General features: G+C 36.4%; 2 protein-coding genes and 1 long non-coding RNA gene across 8 annotated transcripts in view; 2 read left to right on the top strand and 1 right to left on the bottom strand.

Annotated features, from left to right (window-relative positions):
* The first annotated feature begins 836 nt into the window (after nt 1-836).
* The window catches only part of LOC122299116 (putative disease resistance protein RGA3), a 28,163-nt gene continuing 9,990 nt past the window's right edge, over nt 837-19,009 (top strand). The window contains exons 1-3 of one of the 6 annotated variants that reach the window (XR_006239593.1): nt 837-5,439; nt 5,887-5,961; nt 6,065-6,130. Coding sequence is in view for 2 of the 6 variants with exons in the window: in XM_043109081.1 (XP_042965015.1) it covers nt 1,092-5,333 (4,242 nt within the window). In the remaining 4 variants the exon portion in view is untranslated. Of the gene's footprint in view, nt 5,440-5,886; nt 5,962-6,057; nt 6,131-19,009 lie in introns of those variants that run through there. The other 5 variants (XR_006239592.1, XR_006239591.1, XR_006239590.1 and 2 more) reach the window with 5 other exon arrangements.
* On the top strand, nt 6,151-9,320 carry LOC122299118 (probable serine/threonine-protein kinase SIS8). The gene is made up of 5 exons (XM_043109087.1): nt 6,151-7,165; nt 7,272-7,370; nt 7,464-7,532; nt 8,374-8,423; nt 8,509-9,320. Exons 1-5 carry the CDS (start codon nt 7,151-7,153, stop codon nt 8,786-8,788), a joined length of 513 nt encoding a protein of 170 aa, XP_042965021.1. The 5' UTR covers nt 6,151-7,150; the 3' UTR covers nt 8,789-9,320.
* On the bottom strand, nt 13,589-14,381 carry LOC122299119. Its single transcript, XR_006239596.1, has 3 exons — nt 14,152-14,381; nt 14,024-14,084; nt 13,589-13,933 (listed from the first exon to the last, which is right to left on the bottom strand). It is a non-coding gene; the product is annotated as an uncharacterized LOC122299119 (long non-coding RNA).

Below are 19,009 nucleotides of genomic sequence, written 5' to 3' on the forward strand. Positions count from 1 at the left end.
TGATGGTAATTCCATACAATGACTGGGCTGCAATTCGTAAAGGAAAATAATATTATCTCGCTTGAGTTTGTCCTCTCAAGTTGATCGCTCATGTATTTTATTTTTTAAACTTAATGATTAAAGAAGTGACTACCATTAATTAGATAAGATGAGATGAGATTAGTTAAGATGGTTTATATAACCAAACGATGCTAGCTTACGCTTGGATAGAATACTTTATATTTAGATTTGAATTTTAGGTTTCGATTTTGAAAAGTTTAAATTCTTCTTTAGTTTTAATTGAGATCCAAATCCAAATTTTAATACATGGCATAGACAAGAACTTCGATTTTACAGACCCAAATCCAAATCCTACTGGATCCCCAAATAACCATCTAAATGCACCATTGGAGTTTTTGTATAAGAACATGACTCCATCTCGTCTATTTACTAGTTTTGGGTTTTGATACTTTCCTTCAATGGTGTGAAAAAGCACATGATACTTTCCTCCCCTATCGTCTAGACGACATGATACTTTCCTTTCATGGCGTGCATAGAATTAAGCATATGATACTTTCCTTCCATGGTGTGCACTGTGCAGAGAATTACACACATGATACTTTCCTTCGGCCATGACTTGTAGATCAGAAGCACATAATACTTTTCTTCCATGCATGGCGTATAGATCCAGAACATATAGATTTTCATATATTTAACATCAAATTAATAAAGACTCAAGACTTTTTCAAGTGTAATTTTTGTTTTATAATTCTTAAAATATCGGTTGATTCTAACTCTAAGATAAAAAAAGAAGCAGAATCATCACAGAAAGAAATAAAGCACACGATGATACTTTCGTCCCCTATCGTCTAGAAGAATATGATACTTTCCTTTCATGGTGGGCAGATAATTAAGCACATGATACTTTCCTTCCATGGCTTGTAGATCAGAAGCACATTATACTTTTATTCCATGGCGTCTATAAGAGCACATGAGAAAGAAGACATCAAGTTTGTGAGACTGCTCTTGGCTTTTTGGCAGAAGAAACCAGAGACTTCTTTCTTCTGAACGTACATTTTGCTGATCTTTGCATACTTTCTCCGACGAAAACAATGGCAGAGCTCATTCTTTCTGCATTCCTTGATGTGTTGTTTGACCGACTGGCGTCTCCCGAGTTGCTGAAATTTGCTCGCCTAAAGGGACTTCGCAAACAGCTGGACAAGTGGGGCAAAACGTTGACAAGAATTCGAGACGTGCTTGATGATGCAGAGGAGAAGCAACAGACTCAAAAGACAGTGAAAGCTTGGCTTGATGATCTCAGAGACTTGGCCTATGACGTGGAAGATATACTGGATGAGTTCGCCACAAAAGCTTTGCAACGCAAGTTGATGGCCGGTGAAAGTCAGGCTAGCGCTAGTAAGGTACGAAATCTCGTCCCTGCTTGTTGTACTAGTTTTACTCCAAGTGCTGTTAAGACCAAGTTTAGGCTGGGGCCAAAGATAGAGGAAATAAATACTAGATTTAATGATCTCGTGACCCAAAAAGATCAACTTAATTTGAAGGAAAATTCTAGTCCGAGGCCAAGCAAAAGAAAGATACCTCCCTCAACTTCTGTGGTGACCGAAGATTACATATACGGTAGGGAGGAAGTCAAAGAGGCTGTACTTCAATTATTGATAAGTGATAAACATAGTGATGCCTTTACTAAAGTGAATGTGATTCCTATAGTTGGTATGGGGGGTATTGGAAAGACAACCCTCGCCCAGCTTGTTTACAATGATAAAAAAGTGGAGAGCTTTTTCGATCTGAAAGCATGGGCTTGTGTGTCAGAAGATTTTGATGTTGCTGCAGTTACCAAAACAATTTTACAGTCTTCGACCTCGGTAAACTGTGAGGGCAAAGATCTAAATTGGTTGCAAGAAAAATTGAAGGAGCAACTACGTGGGAAAAAGTTTCTAGTAATTCTTGATGATGTTTGGAACGAGAACTACAATGATTGGACTCGCCTACGTGCCCCTTTTGAAGTTGGGGCTCCTGGAAGTAGTATTATCGTCACAACTCGTATTCAAGAAGTATCATCATTGATGGGAACCATTAAAGTTGAGCCTTTTCAGTTGCAGGAGTTGTCGAATGAAGCTTGTTTGTCCATATTTACCCAACATGCATTGGATGCAAGAGACTTCAGTGCGCATCCAAACCTTAAAGATATTGGTGAGGAAATTGTTCGTAGGTGTAAAGGCTTGCCATTGACAGTAAAAACTGTTGGAGGTGTCTTGCGCGGTACACAAGACCACAATGAGTGGGACAAAGTTTTGAAAAGTAAGATATGGGATATACCGGAAGAGAGAAGTGGAATTGTTCCCGCTCTTATGTTAAGTTATTATCATCTACCTTCACATTTGAAGAGGTGCTTTGCTTACTGTTCAGTACTACCAAAGGATTATGAATTTGAGGAGAAGGAGTTGGTTCTACTATGGATGGCAGAAGGTCTGATTCAACCCCTACAAGATGAAGAGGGAATGGAAGATTTGGGTTTGGAGTATTTTCACAATTTGTTGTCAAGGTCATTTTTCCAAAAGTCACGTAAAGATGAATCACAATTTGTGATGCATGACCTCATCAATGATTTGGCTCAGTTGGTTGCAGGCAATACGTGCTTTAGAATGGAAGATAGAGTTGGGGGTACTCAGAATGGGGATATTCCAAAGAAGGCACGCCACTCATCTTATTTGGGAAGCAAATATGATGCAACTAAAAAGTTTGAGATTTTTTCTAAACTCACAAGTTTACGTACATTCTTACCTCTCATGCTACCAGATCCAGGTGATTGCTATTTGGCTCATCATGTTCCTTTTGAAACTGTTCCAACATTACGTTGTTTAAGGGTATTATCTTTCAATGGATACTGCATAACGGAGCTACCGGATTCTATTGGTGATTTGAAGCATCTACGGTACCTTGACCTTTCAAAAACTTTAATTAAACTCCTGCCAGAATCAATAACTAGGCTCTATAACTTACAAACATTGTTGTTGAAGTATTGTGCTCGTCTAAAGAAGTTACCTTCAATGTTTCAAAACTTGGTTAACTTGTGCCACCTCAACATTAAAGGGGCAACTAGTTTGGAAGGAATGCCTATGCAGATAGGTAAATTAACTAGTCTTCGAACACTGTCTAATCTAGTTTTGGGAAAAGACAGTTGCTTTGGAATAAAGGAGCTTGGACATTTGAAGCATCTTAGAGGGACACTCTGCATTTCAAGATTAGAGAATGTGATTGAACCGAATGATGCAAAGGATGCTGAATTAATTAAAAAGACGAAAATTAGTGCGTTGCGTTTGAAATGGAGTAGGGACATTGATGAGTCAAAAGACACGACAAGTGAACTAGAGGTACTAAATGGGCTACGGCCTCACGACGCTTTGATGATGCTCAATATAATTAACTATGGTGGTACAAAATTTCCTAATTGGTTAACATCTGCTTCATTTCCTTATATGGTGTCCTTGAAATTAAAAAATTGTTACAAGTGCACATCATTACCTCCATTGGGGCAGTATTTGCCATCCTTAGAGACTTTGCATTTCTATGACATGGAGGAGTGGGAGAATTGGAGTCCTTGCGAAGAATTCCCAAATTTGCGTGAGCTTACCCTTAGTAACTGTCCGAAACTATTAGGGGAGTTGCCAAACAAGCTTCCTTTACTAAATGAAGTTGAGATAATTGATTGTGAGCAGTTGGTGGTTTCACTTTCATGCTTTCCAGATAAATGCAAATTTAACATCGAGGGATCCGTAGGACTTGTTCATATGGAAGGGGTGGTGTGTGGAAGCAAGGTTGCATTCAAATCAATGACATTCTCCGGATCACTTTCACCAATTTTTGATGGAGGGCTTGATATGGAAGGGCTGGCAGATATGGAAGGGCTGGCAAAGTTAGAAGAGGTGACTATTGAAGACCATGAGGAGCTGACAAATTTATGGTCAGACAACATGGGATCACTGCAACATCTCCCATTTCTGCGCAGTCTTGAAATTGATAATTGTCCCAAACTAGTCTCTTTGGTGGCGGAAGAAGTTGATCAAGAGCGTCTCCAACTCAGAATCACATCTCTTAGTATTAGCAATTGCATAGCCTTGGAATCATTACCCATTGCATTGATGTACAACAACACGTGTCTTCAATCTATTGAAATTGTACGCTGTGATTCACTAACGCATTTTGCTGGAAGCCATCTGCCTCCAACTTTAAAGAAGCTATATATAGAAAACTGCAAGAGTATGAGGAATTTGGTGGAGGAGGATGATAATGATACAAACAACAACAGTACTTGCAGTAGTGGCATCACATCTCTTCTTGTGGTCTTGGAAGTTAGGGATTGTCCATCCCTTGAATCCTTAACATCAAGCGGAGAATTACCTGCCACGCTTCAATACCTCTGTATTACCAATTGTCCAAAGCTGGAGTCAGTAGCCAAGAGTTTTCATCATAACTCGTTTCTTACAGAGATCGACATCTCCTATTGTGAAAATCTTCAATTGTTGAATGGTGGAGAGTTGCTCCTCCCTTCCAACCTGAGAGCGCTTTCTATATTTAATTGTGAGAGAATGCAGGGACTGCAGAATGGCATATACAACCTCACCTCTCTTCAACATTTGGAAATACGGAATTGTCCGAGCATTTTATCATTTCCCAAAGAAGGTTTTCCCACAAACCTAACAACACTAAAGATCCATGATATTAAAATCACTCAAGCCTTGTTCGATTGGGGGCTGGACAAATTCACTTACCTAAATCATCTTGCAATTGGTGGATGTCAGAAGCTGGTGTCCTTTCCAGAGATGACGTTGCCTGCCTCTCTAACAAGCCTCCGCATCTCAGAATTCTCGAATCTGGAATGCCTGTCTTCCGAGGGCTTAAGAAAACTTACCTCTCTTAAAACACTCCAGATTTATTACTGCAGGAAGCTCACGTGTTTTCCGGAGGATGGCCTGCCTCCCGCACTCCTAAATCTTGGTATCTCTAATTGCCAAAAGTTGATGTCCTTTCCAAAGAATGGCCTACCTCCCTCACTCCTAGAGCTTGATATCTCTAATTGCCAAAAGTTGATGTCCTTGCCAAAGAATGGCCTACCTCCCTCACTCCTAAAGCTTGATATCTCTAATTGCCAAAAGTTGATGTCCTTGCCAAAGAATGGCCTACCTCCCTCACTACAGAAACTTGCAATCGAGGGATGTCCTCTGCTGGAAGAACGCTGCAAGAAAGATCAGAGAGGAGAGTGGCGCAAGATAGCTGACATCCCTTATGTTCAAATTAATGGCAAATACCTTTATGACACAGAAACGGAGGAATAAATCCAAAGATAAGTTTGTCTTCGCTCTGAACCAAAGGTGCTTTGAATGTTGAATGGTGGCATTGGAGAGATCCCGTCACTCCTATTGCATACTGTGATTCTGGTTGGTATGCTAATTATCTAACTATTCTTCCTGTGGTTTTTTGGTTCTCGTTGGGTTTGCATAACCACATAACAAGTCCTTTTTAAGATTTCTAAATCTTCAAGCAAAGAGAGAAGGTCTTCGAACATGCAATTTTTTATTTTCAAATTGAAAAATTCCTGAAGTTGAGAAGTGATCAGGCTCCAAAACAGCTACATAACTAGATATTGTTCCTCTGATTTTGTTAAGATTAGCAGGATGACAATTGCTAAGGAAAAATTGCATCTTCCAAGGCCTTGTCTCAATGCCAATTAGAAATATGCCTATAATTAGGAATAGCTCGAATCATAATAATACTTTTATGTTTAGTTTTTAAATTCCATATGTTGGTATATCTTGTTCCTTTCTCGTGTTTGTTTTTTCCATTTATGGATTTATTTATATTTTCATTTATGGATTTGCTTCTTGTCAGATCGTCGATTGCATGACATGGGTAAAGATGAAGAAGTGGAAGGATGCTTTTACATCCATATAAATACAGAAATCGGTATAGAAGAATAAAATCCTCTGTTTTACTGATTGAGAATATGAATATATATACTTATATAGCCATATAGGCTGATGAATATTTATTTGTTCAAAGCTTGCAGATGATTCAAAAGACTGATGCAAGTTGTTGCAACTTCTGACTGCTATCTGAAAAATGGATGTGCAAGTAATATTGCTTTTCTCTTGCAATTGTTTACTGCCTTTTAAATGTAGCAAACCACTTTCAAGTTAATATAAGGGATTGATGCGTGGAAGAAATATTGGAATTTTAGTGAATTCCTTGTCACTGAATTTCTTCCCAGGTATGCAAACTCTCTTGCTCTGACCATAGTCGTTTATGGTCTTATCACAGATTTATGGAAGACAACGTGTTCCATCTTTAAACTTACGAACAAAAGCCCTTAGTAGTAACCTGACTTGTCAATCAGTATGCTATAGCTACATAGTAGGCGATTATTCCTTTTTCGTATCAGGCATTGATTTACTTGAAGTAACACAGCACACGCTTGTACACACGTGCGCACACACGCACAGGCACACGGACACACACAACCAATGAAATGGCTTCAAAAGAGGCTCTTGAATGGTAGGGCTTTTGGAAACTAGAAGAAAATACTTTCATGAAAACAGATCTAAGAAAGTTCAGTTTCTATTAATGGAAAATTTTCCTGAGAAGTATATTCATGTTGCTGTTTCAAGTTTGCTTTATCACAGTAGACAAATAAACAATAATCATGTTTTGGAGAAAGAAATATTGATGAACAGAAATGCCTACACAGAATGTGGCAGGAAAATCCCATAAAGAATACTTCTTATGGCAGAAAGAACACTCCCAACTCATGGCTTTTTTTTTTTTTTTTTTAATCCCAGAAATAAAGACTTAAGCACACAGTGGTATCCTCCACCCTTAGGAACTCTAGAAAATCAACACGGCTTGCCAAATAAGTCAATAACTTCTAAAATCGAATTAGAGCTAAGTAGTTGCTCTGCCCGTATGATACTATTTGATTATGACTTGACAAGTTAATTCATGTATCTTAGTATTTATGCCAATTACTATGCTAAAGAACTAGTTTTTTTCTCTCTTTTATTTTTATTTTCTTTTTAATTTTATATTTTGCAGAGGTAGTTTGTATAGGTTGCTTCACCGGCTTAACGATCAATTAGATGAAAGTAGGTGCTTGAGGATGGCCCTTTATGCTGTATGATTCTGTCATTCCTGCTCTTTATTCCAGTTCCAGTCAGCTGTTTGCTATAGTTTGTAACTTTGCTGGAAATAATGTCTGTTTTGGATGATTGAACTTTCAGGCCTGTGTAATGAATTATTTGCACTACTGCTCTCCCATAATAGTGCACCGTGATTTGAAGTCTCCAAATTTACTAGTTGATAAGCATTGGGTTGTGAAGGTGGTGTCTTGTCTCTTTACTGAGCTTGCCCAATGTATTTCATGTATCTTCCATGCCTAATCCAGCTTGATGTGAACTTTCCTGCGTGTTTAGGTGTGCGATTTTGGCTTATCACGGATAAAGAATAGCACATTTTTTTCTTCAAGGTCAACTGCAGGGACAGTAAGTCATTTACAATTTTCATCCTTCATTTCTCATACTGAACCAGCCTTTTTTTTTTTCGTTCTTTTTTTTTTTTGGGTAATGCATCACATTCATGTCTCAGTGCTGGATATATTCTTTTTGACTACATCTAGTTTCTACACACCTTCGATATGTTTCCAGCAATGGTGAAACACTGTTTTGTACTATACTTCATATTACATCATTTCTTGCATTTATTGTGAACTATCTATCCTTTTTGCTGCCATACAGAGAAACCTGGTAGATCTTGTGGTGATTAAGAAAGAACAAAAGAAAGAATTAAAATCTCTTTTTTTGATGTGGCGAATGCTCCGAACTAATATTGATCAATGCATTACAGCAAAGTCACATGTTCTCTCAACTTTCCCAAATCCCTACAAGAGAACTCTACCAAGTGGACTTACTGTTTACAAAAAATTATATTCACGAGTAAAATGAAAAGGTTTATTCGCTTCTCACCAAAGGTTTGAACAGCATATATACTCTTGGTGGCTGCATTTGGTGGTACTTGAGACAACCATATAATTTATATGATAATGTTAAGAAGGTATTTTTTCCCTAAGAAATGTTAAAAGGGTGGGTACTGCAATAGGTGGTTGGTGATATTGCTCTGGAACTTGTGGTTTATATCCATTAAATGAACTGACTTATCTGGGAAAATCGAAATATTGTGGTCTTCTGTCATGCCCGTTGTGTATTCATGCATCTTGCAATATGCTTTGCTTCCTTGATAATTGACTTGTTTCTGTGTCTTGGATTGCAAGTATGCAACCCTTGAAACTGGTATTGATAAGTTAATGCTTGTATTGCACTCCTTCAGGCTGAGTGGATGGCCCCAGAAGTGCTAAGAAATGAACCTGCAAATGAAAAGTAAGCCTTTTTCGAGGCAGTATCTTGTTTCTCACCCTGGACAGACGCTTTTAATTACAATTACATCATGTAATACAATATGCAGGTGTGACATTTATAGCTTTGGGGTCATACTGTGGAAACTCTCTTCGTTGCAACAACCATGGGGGGGAATGAATCCAATGCAAGTTGTTGGTGCAGTTGGATTTCAACATCGGCATCTTGACATTCCATATGATACGGATCCTGCCATTGCAGATATTATTCAAAAGTGCTGGCAGACGCAAAGTAATGTTTTGATTATTTTCTTCCATCCATCCATTAATTGTTTTGTTGTCTTACCTTCTTACATAACCATAGCTATTAAGACATGCTTGCTCCAGTAACACGTTGACTGGAGTGCAGCCCAGGTTGTCACTTGAACCCTGTCAAAACCCTGGGAAACCCACCTATCTGTTTCTCTTTCTCTCTCTAGAGAGCGAGCCATGCCAAGGCCATATACAAATTCTTCCAAAAAACATGTACACAGATTCAAGTTCAAAAAACATCCACTCTCTCAAGTGCTCTACGGCGTAACAACCGTCTCCACTAGGATGCTAACACGTACATAGGAAATAACAACTAGAGACTGTAAATAAAAAGCCAAATACAAGCTGAACTTAATGCATATTAAACTGAACCGTGCGCTTCAAGTGTTTCCCCAAACGGTGCGCTGCACTTTATTCCTTTACTCCAAACGTGCGTTTTGAGCATCCCCTTCATTTCTTCAACCAGTTCGCAGAACCTCCAGCGAAGATAAGTCTTCTTCCTTCCGACAGTCACTTCTTCCCTGTCTACCCTTCCACCAACAGAGGTCATAACAGCTCAGCCGTGCCAGCGTCCTCCTCCGCATTCTCTCTAAACCTCCGAAGAAAGCTTCATCGCCGCCAACGAGTTGTTCTTTTTTACAGATTGAAAATGCATCTATAGCCCACAAGGTATTGTCCAAAATTTGCTTTTGTTAGCTTTTGCTTTCAAAATCTTTTTTTTTCTTCTTTCGTATGATGCCTTAGCTTTCTGAATGGAAATGTTTCAGATTTTTCTTTTTTTGTTTCTAAAGAAAACTCATTGTTCTAGCCTGCATTTCAGTGCGAAGTTGTGGCCATTTTTTTTTTGTTAGACGTTCGGACCGAGCAATTAGTGTCGGCGATACTTTTATGTGACTTCGTTTGTGTAGGTAGAGATAAGAGTCGGAGGTTTTGAGAGTGGAATGAGAGAGAGAAATTTCAAGCAGGCTCACATACAAAGCTCTTTTAATTGGTCTAAGAAGAAAGCTTATTTAAATGAGAGGAGAAGTTGCAAAGAATGCTGAATTATCATCAATATCAAGAAAGGAAACTGAGCCACAACAGAACCAACTACGTTTTGTGTGGCCCTAAAGGAGGAGAGAAGCTAGTTTCAGATGGGGAATTGTGGGGGTTCGACAGCTGATAACCCAACTCCGAGCACCACTGCCCATCTCAATTCAGGTAAAAAAAAAAACTGTGCTTTCTTCTTGTATGTTCACCCCTTCCATCAAATTCTCAAATATCTCATATGGGTTGGTTCTTTTTGTCCCATAATTTTTGTTTTTAAAGAAAACTCATTTTTATGTTAGCCAGTTGCCACAAGCCAATGGAATCTTTCGGGTAAATGATTTACAAGAAAACCCAGTGAAATTTCCTAACTTGAGTTGCCCAAGGTGATACGACTTTTTGTTGCATTTTACCGCATGGAACCATGCTATTTTACCTCTATACTTTGTTATTAACGTATGCTGCGAATTTGTTCCTACAGCTATATTACAGTTTCTAGCAGTGCATAAAGAGAAGCCTCTAAGATCTGTAATGTTAACTGAAAAAATTGCAATGTTATGATTCATTGCCATGTTATTACAGTTTGGTCTGCAATGTTTAACTGCAGTTAAACATTGCAGTAAAGCCTTAGCATGAATTCACTTGTTAGTTAACATTGCAGTTAAAATTTGCCTAAAGAGAAGCCTCTAAGTATATTGCAGTTTCTAGCAGTGAGTTCTTTCTTCTTTGGTATATCCCTCTTCAACTTTACTCTTTCTTTTGTCAATTCAATTAAAGATCAGAAAATACAAGATTTTCTCTCTTTATTTCTTTCCTTTCTTCTTTCTTGCAGGATCAAAAAAATACAAGATTCTCACTTTCTTGATTTTTTTTTTTTGATAAATAAACAATTTTATTGATCAAAGAAAGGCAAAGCCTGAATTACAACTCTACTGCCCCACTTAGGTAGGCACACTAGAGGCAAGAAATTCTTGAAGGGCCATGCCATTAAAATCTACAGCTATGGCCCATCTACAAAGAGTTCTAAAAAATAAGAGTTTAAGCTCCTCCAGCGATCTTTCCTGGTCTTCGAAGGTCCGATCATTTCTCTCCCGCCACAAACACCACATGATGCAAATAGGGATCATCTTCCACAAAGCTTTAATCTGTTGTCTGCCTCTTCTTTCTTCTTTCTCCTTCAACTCTGTTAAGACATTTGCTTTCCGGTTCAAGGCATTTTCTGCCAGTTTAGCATTTTTCCAGCTTTGTTCTGGTGTGTTCAAATGATTTCCAGCATAGTTCTGAAGAAATTAAAAAAAAAAAAAACCAATGTATACTCAAGCTGTAGTACTAGGCGATTTATTATTGCAGATAAAAGTTGGGGAAGGAGATCACAAACTCCACATAAAAATCTCACTTTAAAGGCTTGACAATGTTTGTGGATCTTTTGGGCTGTGAAACCATAATGGAGATATGTTGGCCCCACATGCAGCTAGTGTAATGGGGCGTTGGTTTGCATTATACCACACAGCTAAATAGAGGTTCCTCCACTATTGCAGCATGAATTTATATATTGCATAAACCCTAGCTAGGCTAGGAGAATGCATGCTTTGGGCATTCTCGAGACACAATTCTGATTATTATTATACATACATCTATCTAATTACTTTTACGATAATTGGTTGGCTTTGCAGACATGCAAATTTGGTAAATCTTCCCGAGTCTCCCTTTCCAAACTTTCTTCTTTAGATCAAATAAAGGATTTTTTATTTTTTTTTATTTATCAAAATGGGTTCTTCACTTGTCTTAATCCACGATGCATTTGCCTAACAGTCCAGCAGGAGCATTAGTTCAGACCCTGCCTTTGCTAAAAAAATAAAGAGATCATGAAATGCCCATGATTATAAACAGAGCAGTAGCTATAGCTAACAGGCTCGTGTGGAGAGAGCTAATATGATGATCTCAACTCTCAAGAAAGGAAATATATTAATCAAGTATCTATGACTTTTGACCACTGATGATGCCATAATACTAGACTCACTACTCCACATTTTTTGATGGGTTGTTTGACTTTTGAGAAGAAGCAGTATGTACTTCGCAAACACATTACACGTCTTTTTTATGAGGTTATTGCTAAAATAGCTTGTTTTTGTTTTTAGATGAGTACTGTTGCTAAAATGGTTCTTGGCATCATTCTAGGTATCGATAAACAATCCTACTGGTATGGAAATCTTACCTTCTTACAATTAAGAGATCTTGAATTTGTGTATGTGTATTCTTAGTTGTAACAGATTGATGGGTGAAGAGGAAGATGATAGGCCAGCCAGGTATTCTACATTGATTTCATCGACCCAAGTATGATACACATTGGTCATTTGGATATCTCGGAGTGTCCGATATTTCTATTTAGTTAACATATTTTTTATTGTTGTATTATAGGGCTATCATAGTCCCGTAAATCCATACTACCCGACATTTATGATGACACTAAATACATATTCAAATCCATATATGTACCATTGGAGTAGCTAGGTAGATGCCCTCTTTTAAATATATATATATATATTTTTTAAAATTGTGTATCTGCATTTGAGGCTTTTTAACACAAGACCTAATTGCAGCATCCATCAATGCCACCTGTTGGACCGACTATGCCATACCCTTGGTTTGAGTAGTTGAGAAGATTTCAAGAGACTAGCCAGGTAGATCTCCTTTCTAATCTTTTTTAAAAAATTTTTGTATGTGCATTTGAGTCGTTCTAACACAGTGCATAAATGCAGCATCCATATATGCCACCTATTGGACCGATTATGCCATACCCTTTGCTGAATAATCCGGAGGAGTTGAGAGGATTTCAAGAGAATGGCCAGGTAGATGTCATTTTTATTTTTTAAATTTCTCGTATGTGCATTTGAGGCTTTCTAACAATGTGCCTAATGCCAGCATCCCTCGATGCCACTTGTTGGACTGACTATGCCAAACCCTCCATCGAGTAATCTGGAAGAGTTGAGATGATTTCAAGAGACTGGCCAGGTAGATGCCTTTTATTTTATTTTTTAAAATATTCTGTTTTAGTGTTTCTAACACTATGCCTAATTGAAGCATTCGACTGAAAAGACCCCCCAATGCACAAGTGAGTCATCAACTATGCTTAATAGCGTTGACGTTGAAAGGACTAATGGTATGAAATTTTGAACTTGATGCGTTAACATCCTGTGTGTATTATATAAATGCTAAGCCAAACCATACTTTTATAATGCTCTCAGAACTTTCATCCGAGTTAATTAAAGAGATGGAGGCTGAGGATACTAAGGATGTCTCGGATGACGATGAACGAGGATAGTGTGCTGGTCAACTATTAGTGTACAATGTTATTGACTAGACTATGCCCATGTTTCTTGGCAGCACCATGTGACTAGACAGGCGACAGCTGATTTTTTGGCAGCATTGTGTGACTCGACTTGTAAAAAATTTTTTGTGGATATAAATATTGGCAGCTTGTGAATATTTATCTCCTTTTCCTTAGATAATTTATCTCCTTGTAATGTAAATTTGCTTTCAATGGATCATTTTGTGGCTGGAGTCCAAACATTTGTTTTTTAAAGTTTAGTGAGGCCAAAAAGTAGTCATATTGAAGCTTAGTTTGACATTATGTTCATAGTGGATTCCCCTTAAGCTAATTCTTCCACCAAATCATGGCAATTCACAAAGCTCCCCCTCCTCTGATCACCTACAAAAGGGTGATCTTACTTTAAAAACTTGTAAAACTTGCAGGTTTCTGAATTTTTTTTTTTTTTTTTTAATGGCGCAAGGTCTATTACAAACATTTTGAATATTTATATTGTGACAATCATCTTTACTCTCTGGTGTACTACTGCCTCTAAGATCTAACAATTAAGATAGACACAAAAATAAGTGATGTGATACACCGATACCATAACGTTTTTATAAAATCAAAGCAGAAACATTAAAAAAGAAGCACATTTTAATGAACAATTTTTTCTTATATTACAAAATTATACACCATTAGTAGACATTCATCCCGTTAAAGGTGACTACAATGCCGACATCTACCACAGAATTGTTACAAATTACAAATGTAACTCCTCGTTGGGGGCTGAAAGCTATCCTTGTTAATAAGTCAAGAGAGTTCTGAGTTTGCCTTCAGGATAACTTCAAACCCAGCTTCCTTAAACCTTTAACAACTCCATCGCATAGCTACGAGGTAAAGCATTAAAGGCATGTCAGAAACAAGGAATATCTAGCTTGCTAAATCTCGGAGTTGGAAGAAGCAAAGATCAAACTCACGGTTTGGCAATCTCAGTAATATCAAATCGAGGGTCAAGGCCCTTTCCAATGCCATCCAAAACTGGTCTGAGGTTCATGCAGCACTTACAATTCATAACAATCAAGCCGGCAATCTCTTATCATATTACCTGAAAATGCTCTAACAACAAATGTGAATGTAGCGGGAAATCGAAAGGGTTGATCTGCTGCAATAGCTAATAGATCTTCCCCTGTTAGGAGAATGCAACAGTTAGAATCTCATGTTCATGGGGAACATGTGAAAACCCTACCACTTGCTTTTGTTATCCGAAGTAGAACATTCACACGACTAACTGATCTGACGGTAGAAAGTTGAAAGATAAGATAGAGCTATCTGTTTACTTTATTATATTTCTACATATGCAGATATGCACACAACATGTTACTGTACAAGCATGGATACATTACAGAGTCTTCGTTATTCAGTTAGCCATGAATAATTTAAATAACTTCTAAAATCTCGAGCTTTAATGGGGCAGAATACAGTTTCATGTGCATGCTTCAAACAAGCAGAGGGTTTTCTTATTTGGTTCAGTCACATGGTAATCAAAAATTTTATGTGCAGTCATTTTTGTGGACTTCTTTGTACACTCCAGTAATATGATTGGTTGTATATTTAAAAAAATTAATCCAACCAATCATATTAGTGGAGTGCGCAGGGAGTACACAAAAGTGACTGTATGTAGCATTACTCGTATAAACATGAGAAAGAAGCCAACAAGTTAGGTCCCACCCACGTTCCTGTAACAACCAAAAAAATTGGAACTTTGGGAGCCAAGTGGTCACAAATGCCATCAAATGCCCTTCAAATTCTTTCGATTGGTTTATTTTCAATATCCTCACAGATATCACAATTTTACTAAAATCCTTCCCAAGTTGGACGGTTAGAAAATTAATCGGCACAAGAACCGATTGGGGTATCAATTGGCGCAATGCGCCATAACAAACAATACTTTTGACTGCATTCTCCTTATCAAATTACCTCAATTATTACGAGACTTTCACAGTGAAAAAGACACTCAACACTAGCCTAGCTTTTATGTTATCCTATTATAATCTATTATTGCTTTGCCTAGAGAAAAAAAAAAAATACAACTTTGTGAGACTGCTCTTGGCCTTTTTTCAGAAGAAATCACTGGTTTTACTCATACATCTCTGCATACTTTTTTGATTCACTCCTTAATTTCTCATACGAAAATAATGGCCGCAGTGGGAGAGCTAGCTCTTTATTGGACGTTTCAAGATTTAACCAGCTAATGTCGCATATTCGTTAAAGTCTTTGAAAATCTTCCAATTTTATCTTTGAATTGTGCCATAAGAATGTGAACTGGTTATTCTCCAAGGATTTTTTTGAATTATCATCCCATGGATTCCACCGATGTGATTGCATAAGAGGAATGAATCAAAGAAAAAACAGTGTGGAAAAAGACTTTAAAAAGAAGATCACTTGAACTCAAGTCTTTGGAGTTTGGTATAACTACAAAATAAATTAATGCATAACCAGTAAAACTTTCTGCTATATTGAAGAGTTGCAAGCCATATTTAGGTTATACAAAGCTTTTTACAAATTAATTACTGCTATGTTGAATTTCTTTAAAGTTATTTTGTGTATTTGAATTTAAAAAAATATGCTTGAATCTTAAGGACCAAGGAGCCTCATTTATTGGATTTGGTATGTTAGAAGTTGATTTAGTCAGTAATGAAATATTCTATTATCAAAGAAAAAAGTTTTGTTTACTGTCTTTGCCTAAACTTACCATAAACACTTTTGATCCTGAAATGGACATCTATTCGCCAATATTTCCTGCCACTAAGCATTACTGTCTTTCATATTCATATGTTAGGAGGAAACGCTAGTTGACAGTATTCCTTGCCACCAAGCACTACTGTTTCTATTGGTTCCTCAGCAACTAAAGGATGTATTAATGTACAACAGATCAATACTCAACACTTTTCTAGTAAGTTGGGATTGGTGAATTGCCCTTTGTTGAGTGGTCTAGCAAAGATTCTTTCAATTTAAGAGATTGTTAGATGGAAATTGCAGGCCACGTCTTGTTTCTTAGAGTTGGTGATGGTGGGCATTTTAGACATTTTAACCAATTAAGTTCTATCGAGCTCTTGAATTTTTGAGGAAGTTGGAAACACCTGGGTAATCAAAGTCCTCCGTTTGTGAAAAGTCATTGAGCGCATGCATGTGCTGCACTGTTTTGACTTTTGTCCTTAAGATTCCTAGTCTCGTGTCTCATTTTGTCTGTTCATCTATATTGCCCAAAACTCATTACTATCTTTTCATTTTACTTCTCTGTTTTTCCTTTAGAAGAAGACTTCACGATAGGTGGTATTTATTTTGGTTAGGGCTGTAAAATAAATAAAATAAAAGAACTGGTTAATTGACTCAAATAATAAAAGAAGGTCAAGTTTTATAAAATTGAATTTATTTTTAATTAAATTACATAATTACGATAATTGATTAAATTTATTTTCTTTTTAAATTATGCATAAAGGTCATGTTCTAAAATTTTTAATCCAAATTCAACAAATAAAAAAAAAATATATTTCAATAATAAAGGAAGTATAAAAGTATTACCCTCGAAATTAAATAAAAAATATAAGAAGAGAGTAAACATACCATCCACTTGATGAATTAAAGAAAATGGAAACCATATTTAATTTTGTTTAAAAAAAAGAAGACTAAAAGCAGGAACTGGTTTAAATAGCTCTTTTTACATCCTCTAATGAAGAACCGACGCATCAATTTGTTATTATGGCCCGTTTGGAACTTGGATTGAATTAAGATAAATTCAGTTAAGTTTAATTTTAAGTTGAGTTTAACATTCCATCACTCAATTATCAAATCACTAAATTTATATCAACTCAAAATCTCTTTACATGTGAAACTTACCACATTTTTCAACTTAATACATTTTTATACGCGGGACTCACAACATTTTTTCAACTTCTCATAAATACATCTAAACTTATCTTAATATTTAAACTCATCTTAGGTGCGCCTCACAAAACTCACTTCATCATCTCAACGCATTATTATTAATAAAGAACTTAACTCAGTTTAATATCCAAACGGGAACTAAATGCTACAATAAGTTCACCTACACCATATTAAGAATTTAAATAGTAATGTTGAATACAATCAAGAGTTGTGCAAGTATTGTGCACTCATTTTGAAAAAAAGTGAAATTTACTAATAAAAAATTAATTTTTTAATATATATTCCATATTTATTTACTATTTTCAAAGAAGTGAGCGGTGTGCATATTTTATAATTACAAATATCATTTCTCTAAAATAAACGTGGATGCCCTAATCACCATGGCATAGTGAGAACAGAAATAAATCCATACATTTATGCTTTATCCATTGCCATTTTTTGTTTTCATAATTCTTAAAATATCAGTTGATTGAAATTGTGGTCGATCGGTCCACTCCCCACAATGTGACAGAGCCAAATAAAAGACGATCAAAAAGAAAAAGAGGAAGACTCATCACTGAAAGATGGTAAAAGTGACAATATCAATGTGACATTAATACAAGATTAAGATCAATTGTGATGGCGACCAAATTATACAGAGCAAAGCTGGTTCACTTTTTGGATCTTGCGTCCTCAAATTAAAGAAGTACATAAGGGGCATGACCCCTTGCCTCTTTTTTTTTTTTTTTTTTTTTTTAAAATAATAAAAAAGAGCTTTATTCTTCTGTTCATCCTTAATTGCACCCATGCAATTAATCCACTCATAATAATAATAATAATAATAATAATAATAAAATTTATAATAATAAATTTGAATTTGGCTCGATTTGTTTATTAAATGGCGTTTGTGAACACGAGATTATGATCAATTATAAAATTATACAACTCCTATTGGTCCAATTCGTACAAAACTTGTATATATGAGATCCTATACACCACGTACCTTTATCTTTATTATATGGAATATCACATAAGCTCATAATATTAAACATGTTACTTGATTTCGTATTATACATAATAATCATTGATATACGTATATATACAATGTATAAAAATATCAGCAAAAGTCAAAATTCGTTAATCAAAATTTGTTGATAAATTTATAATATTAACATAAATAATTTATTTTATCTAAATAAAGAAATTCGTGAACAAGCTCAAACTCGCCTTGAACTAGTGTTCAAATAAAAGTTAAACAAACAAGATTTGACTATTCAATGCTCGCTCGAACTTGACTCATTTACACCATTAGTAGAGATAAACTCAACGCTTCATTTAATTTCGGTGCGGCAATATTACATTTCAATATCTAGTTTCAACACCACTAAACAGAATCACAAACTTATAGACAAAGATTACACCTCCCGGTGGAATTCCAATGGGCTGTGCCGTTGAGCAAATACAGAGACAAGAAAGACATGAATTAATTCAGAATTATTAATACCATTTAATACCATGTAACCAAGCCCTAACATTGTTCTCTATTATTGACTTGTCAAGAAAGTTAGATCTCCATCTCCTCGTAAAAATTGAAATATGTTGTGCCGATAGAAGGAGGAAGCTGGGCGGATGGAGTTGTAAATACTTTGAATTTGTTGGATTTTTATGTAGTCATATTTTGAAAGTACTTGATCATGAGATGATCCAAAATAAAGATATTTTGACAAAGAATGCAAGAACTGGGATTATTGTGGATAGATCTTCATGGGTATGCATGAGTACAGAGTGATCCTGAGCTAGAAGTGAGAGCCCATTGAAGAGGTGATTTCCTTGCAAGCCAGTCTTGCTAATGAGTTGTGTAAAAGTGGAAGAATGTCTAAAGGTGCAATCCATGGGCCTTGATGAAACACTCATAAAGCCAGGGGTTGTATTGAATGCAACTGGTAATTGGTGTGAGCACAATGTGTGGTAGAAAACGGTATCAAAGTTGTCTTGAAAATCCCACATGATCATGTGGGTAATAAAGTCAGGTTTCAGTC

Source organism: Carya illinoinensis, chromosome 16 (genome assembly GCF_018687715.1).
Source record: "Carya illinoinensis cultivar Pawnee chromosome 16, C.illinoinensisPawnee_v1, whole genome shotgun sequence".
NCBI lineage: Eukaryota > Viridiplantae > Streptophyta > Magnoliopsida > Fagales > Juglandaceae > Carya > Carya illinoinensis.

Bases quoted from the DNA above. Each gene is read 5' to 3' on its own strand.
- LOC122299118 (XM_043109087.1), top strand. The intron at 7,371-7,463 runs GTGGTGTCTTGT...CTGCGTGTTTAG, and splicing joins ATAAGCATTGGGTTGTGAAG to GTGTGCGATTTTGGCTTATC. The intron at 8,424-8,508 runs GTAAGCCTTTTT...TACAATATGCAG, and splicing joins AATGAACCTGCAAATGAAAA to GTGTGACATTTATAGCTTTG.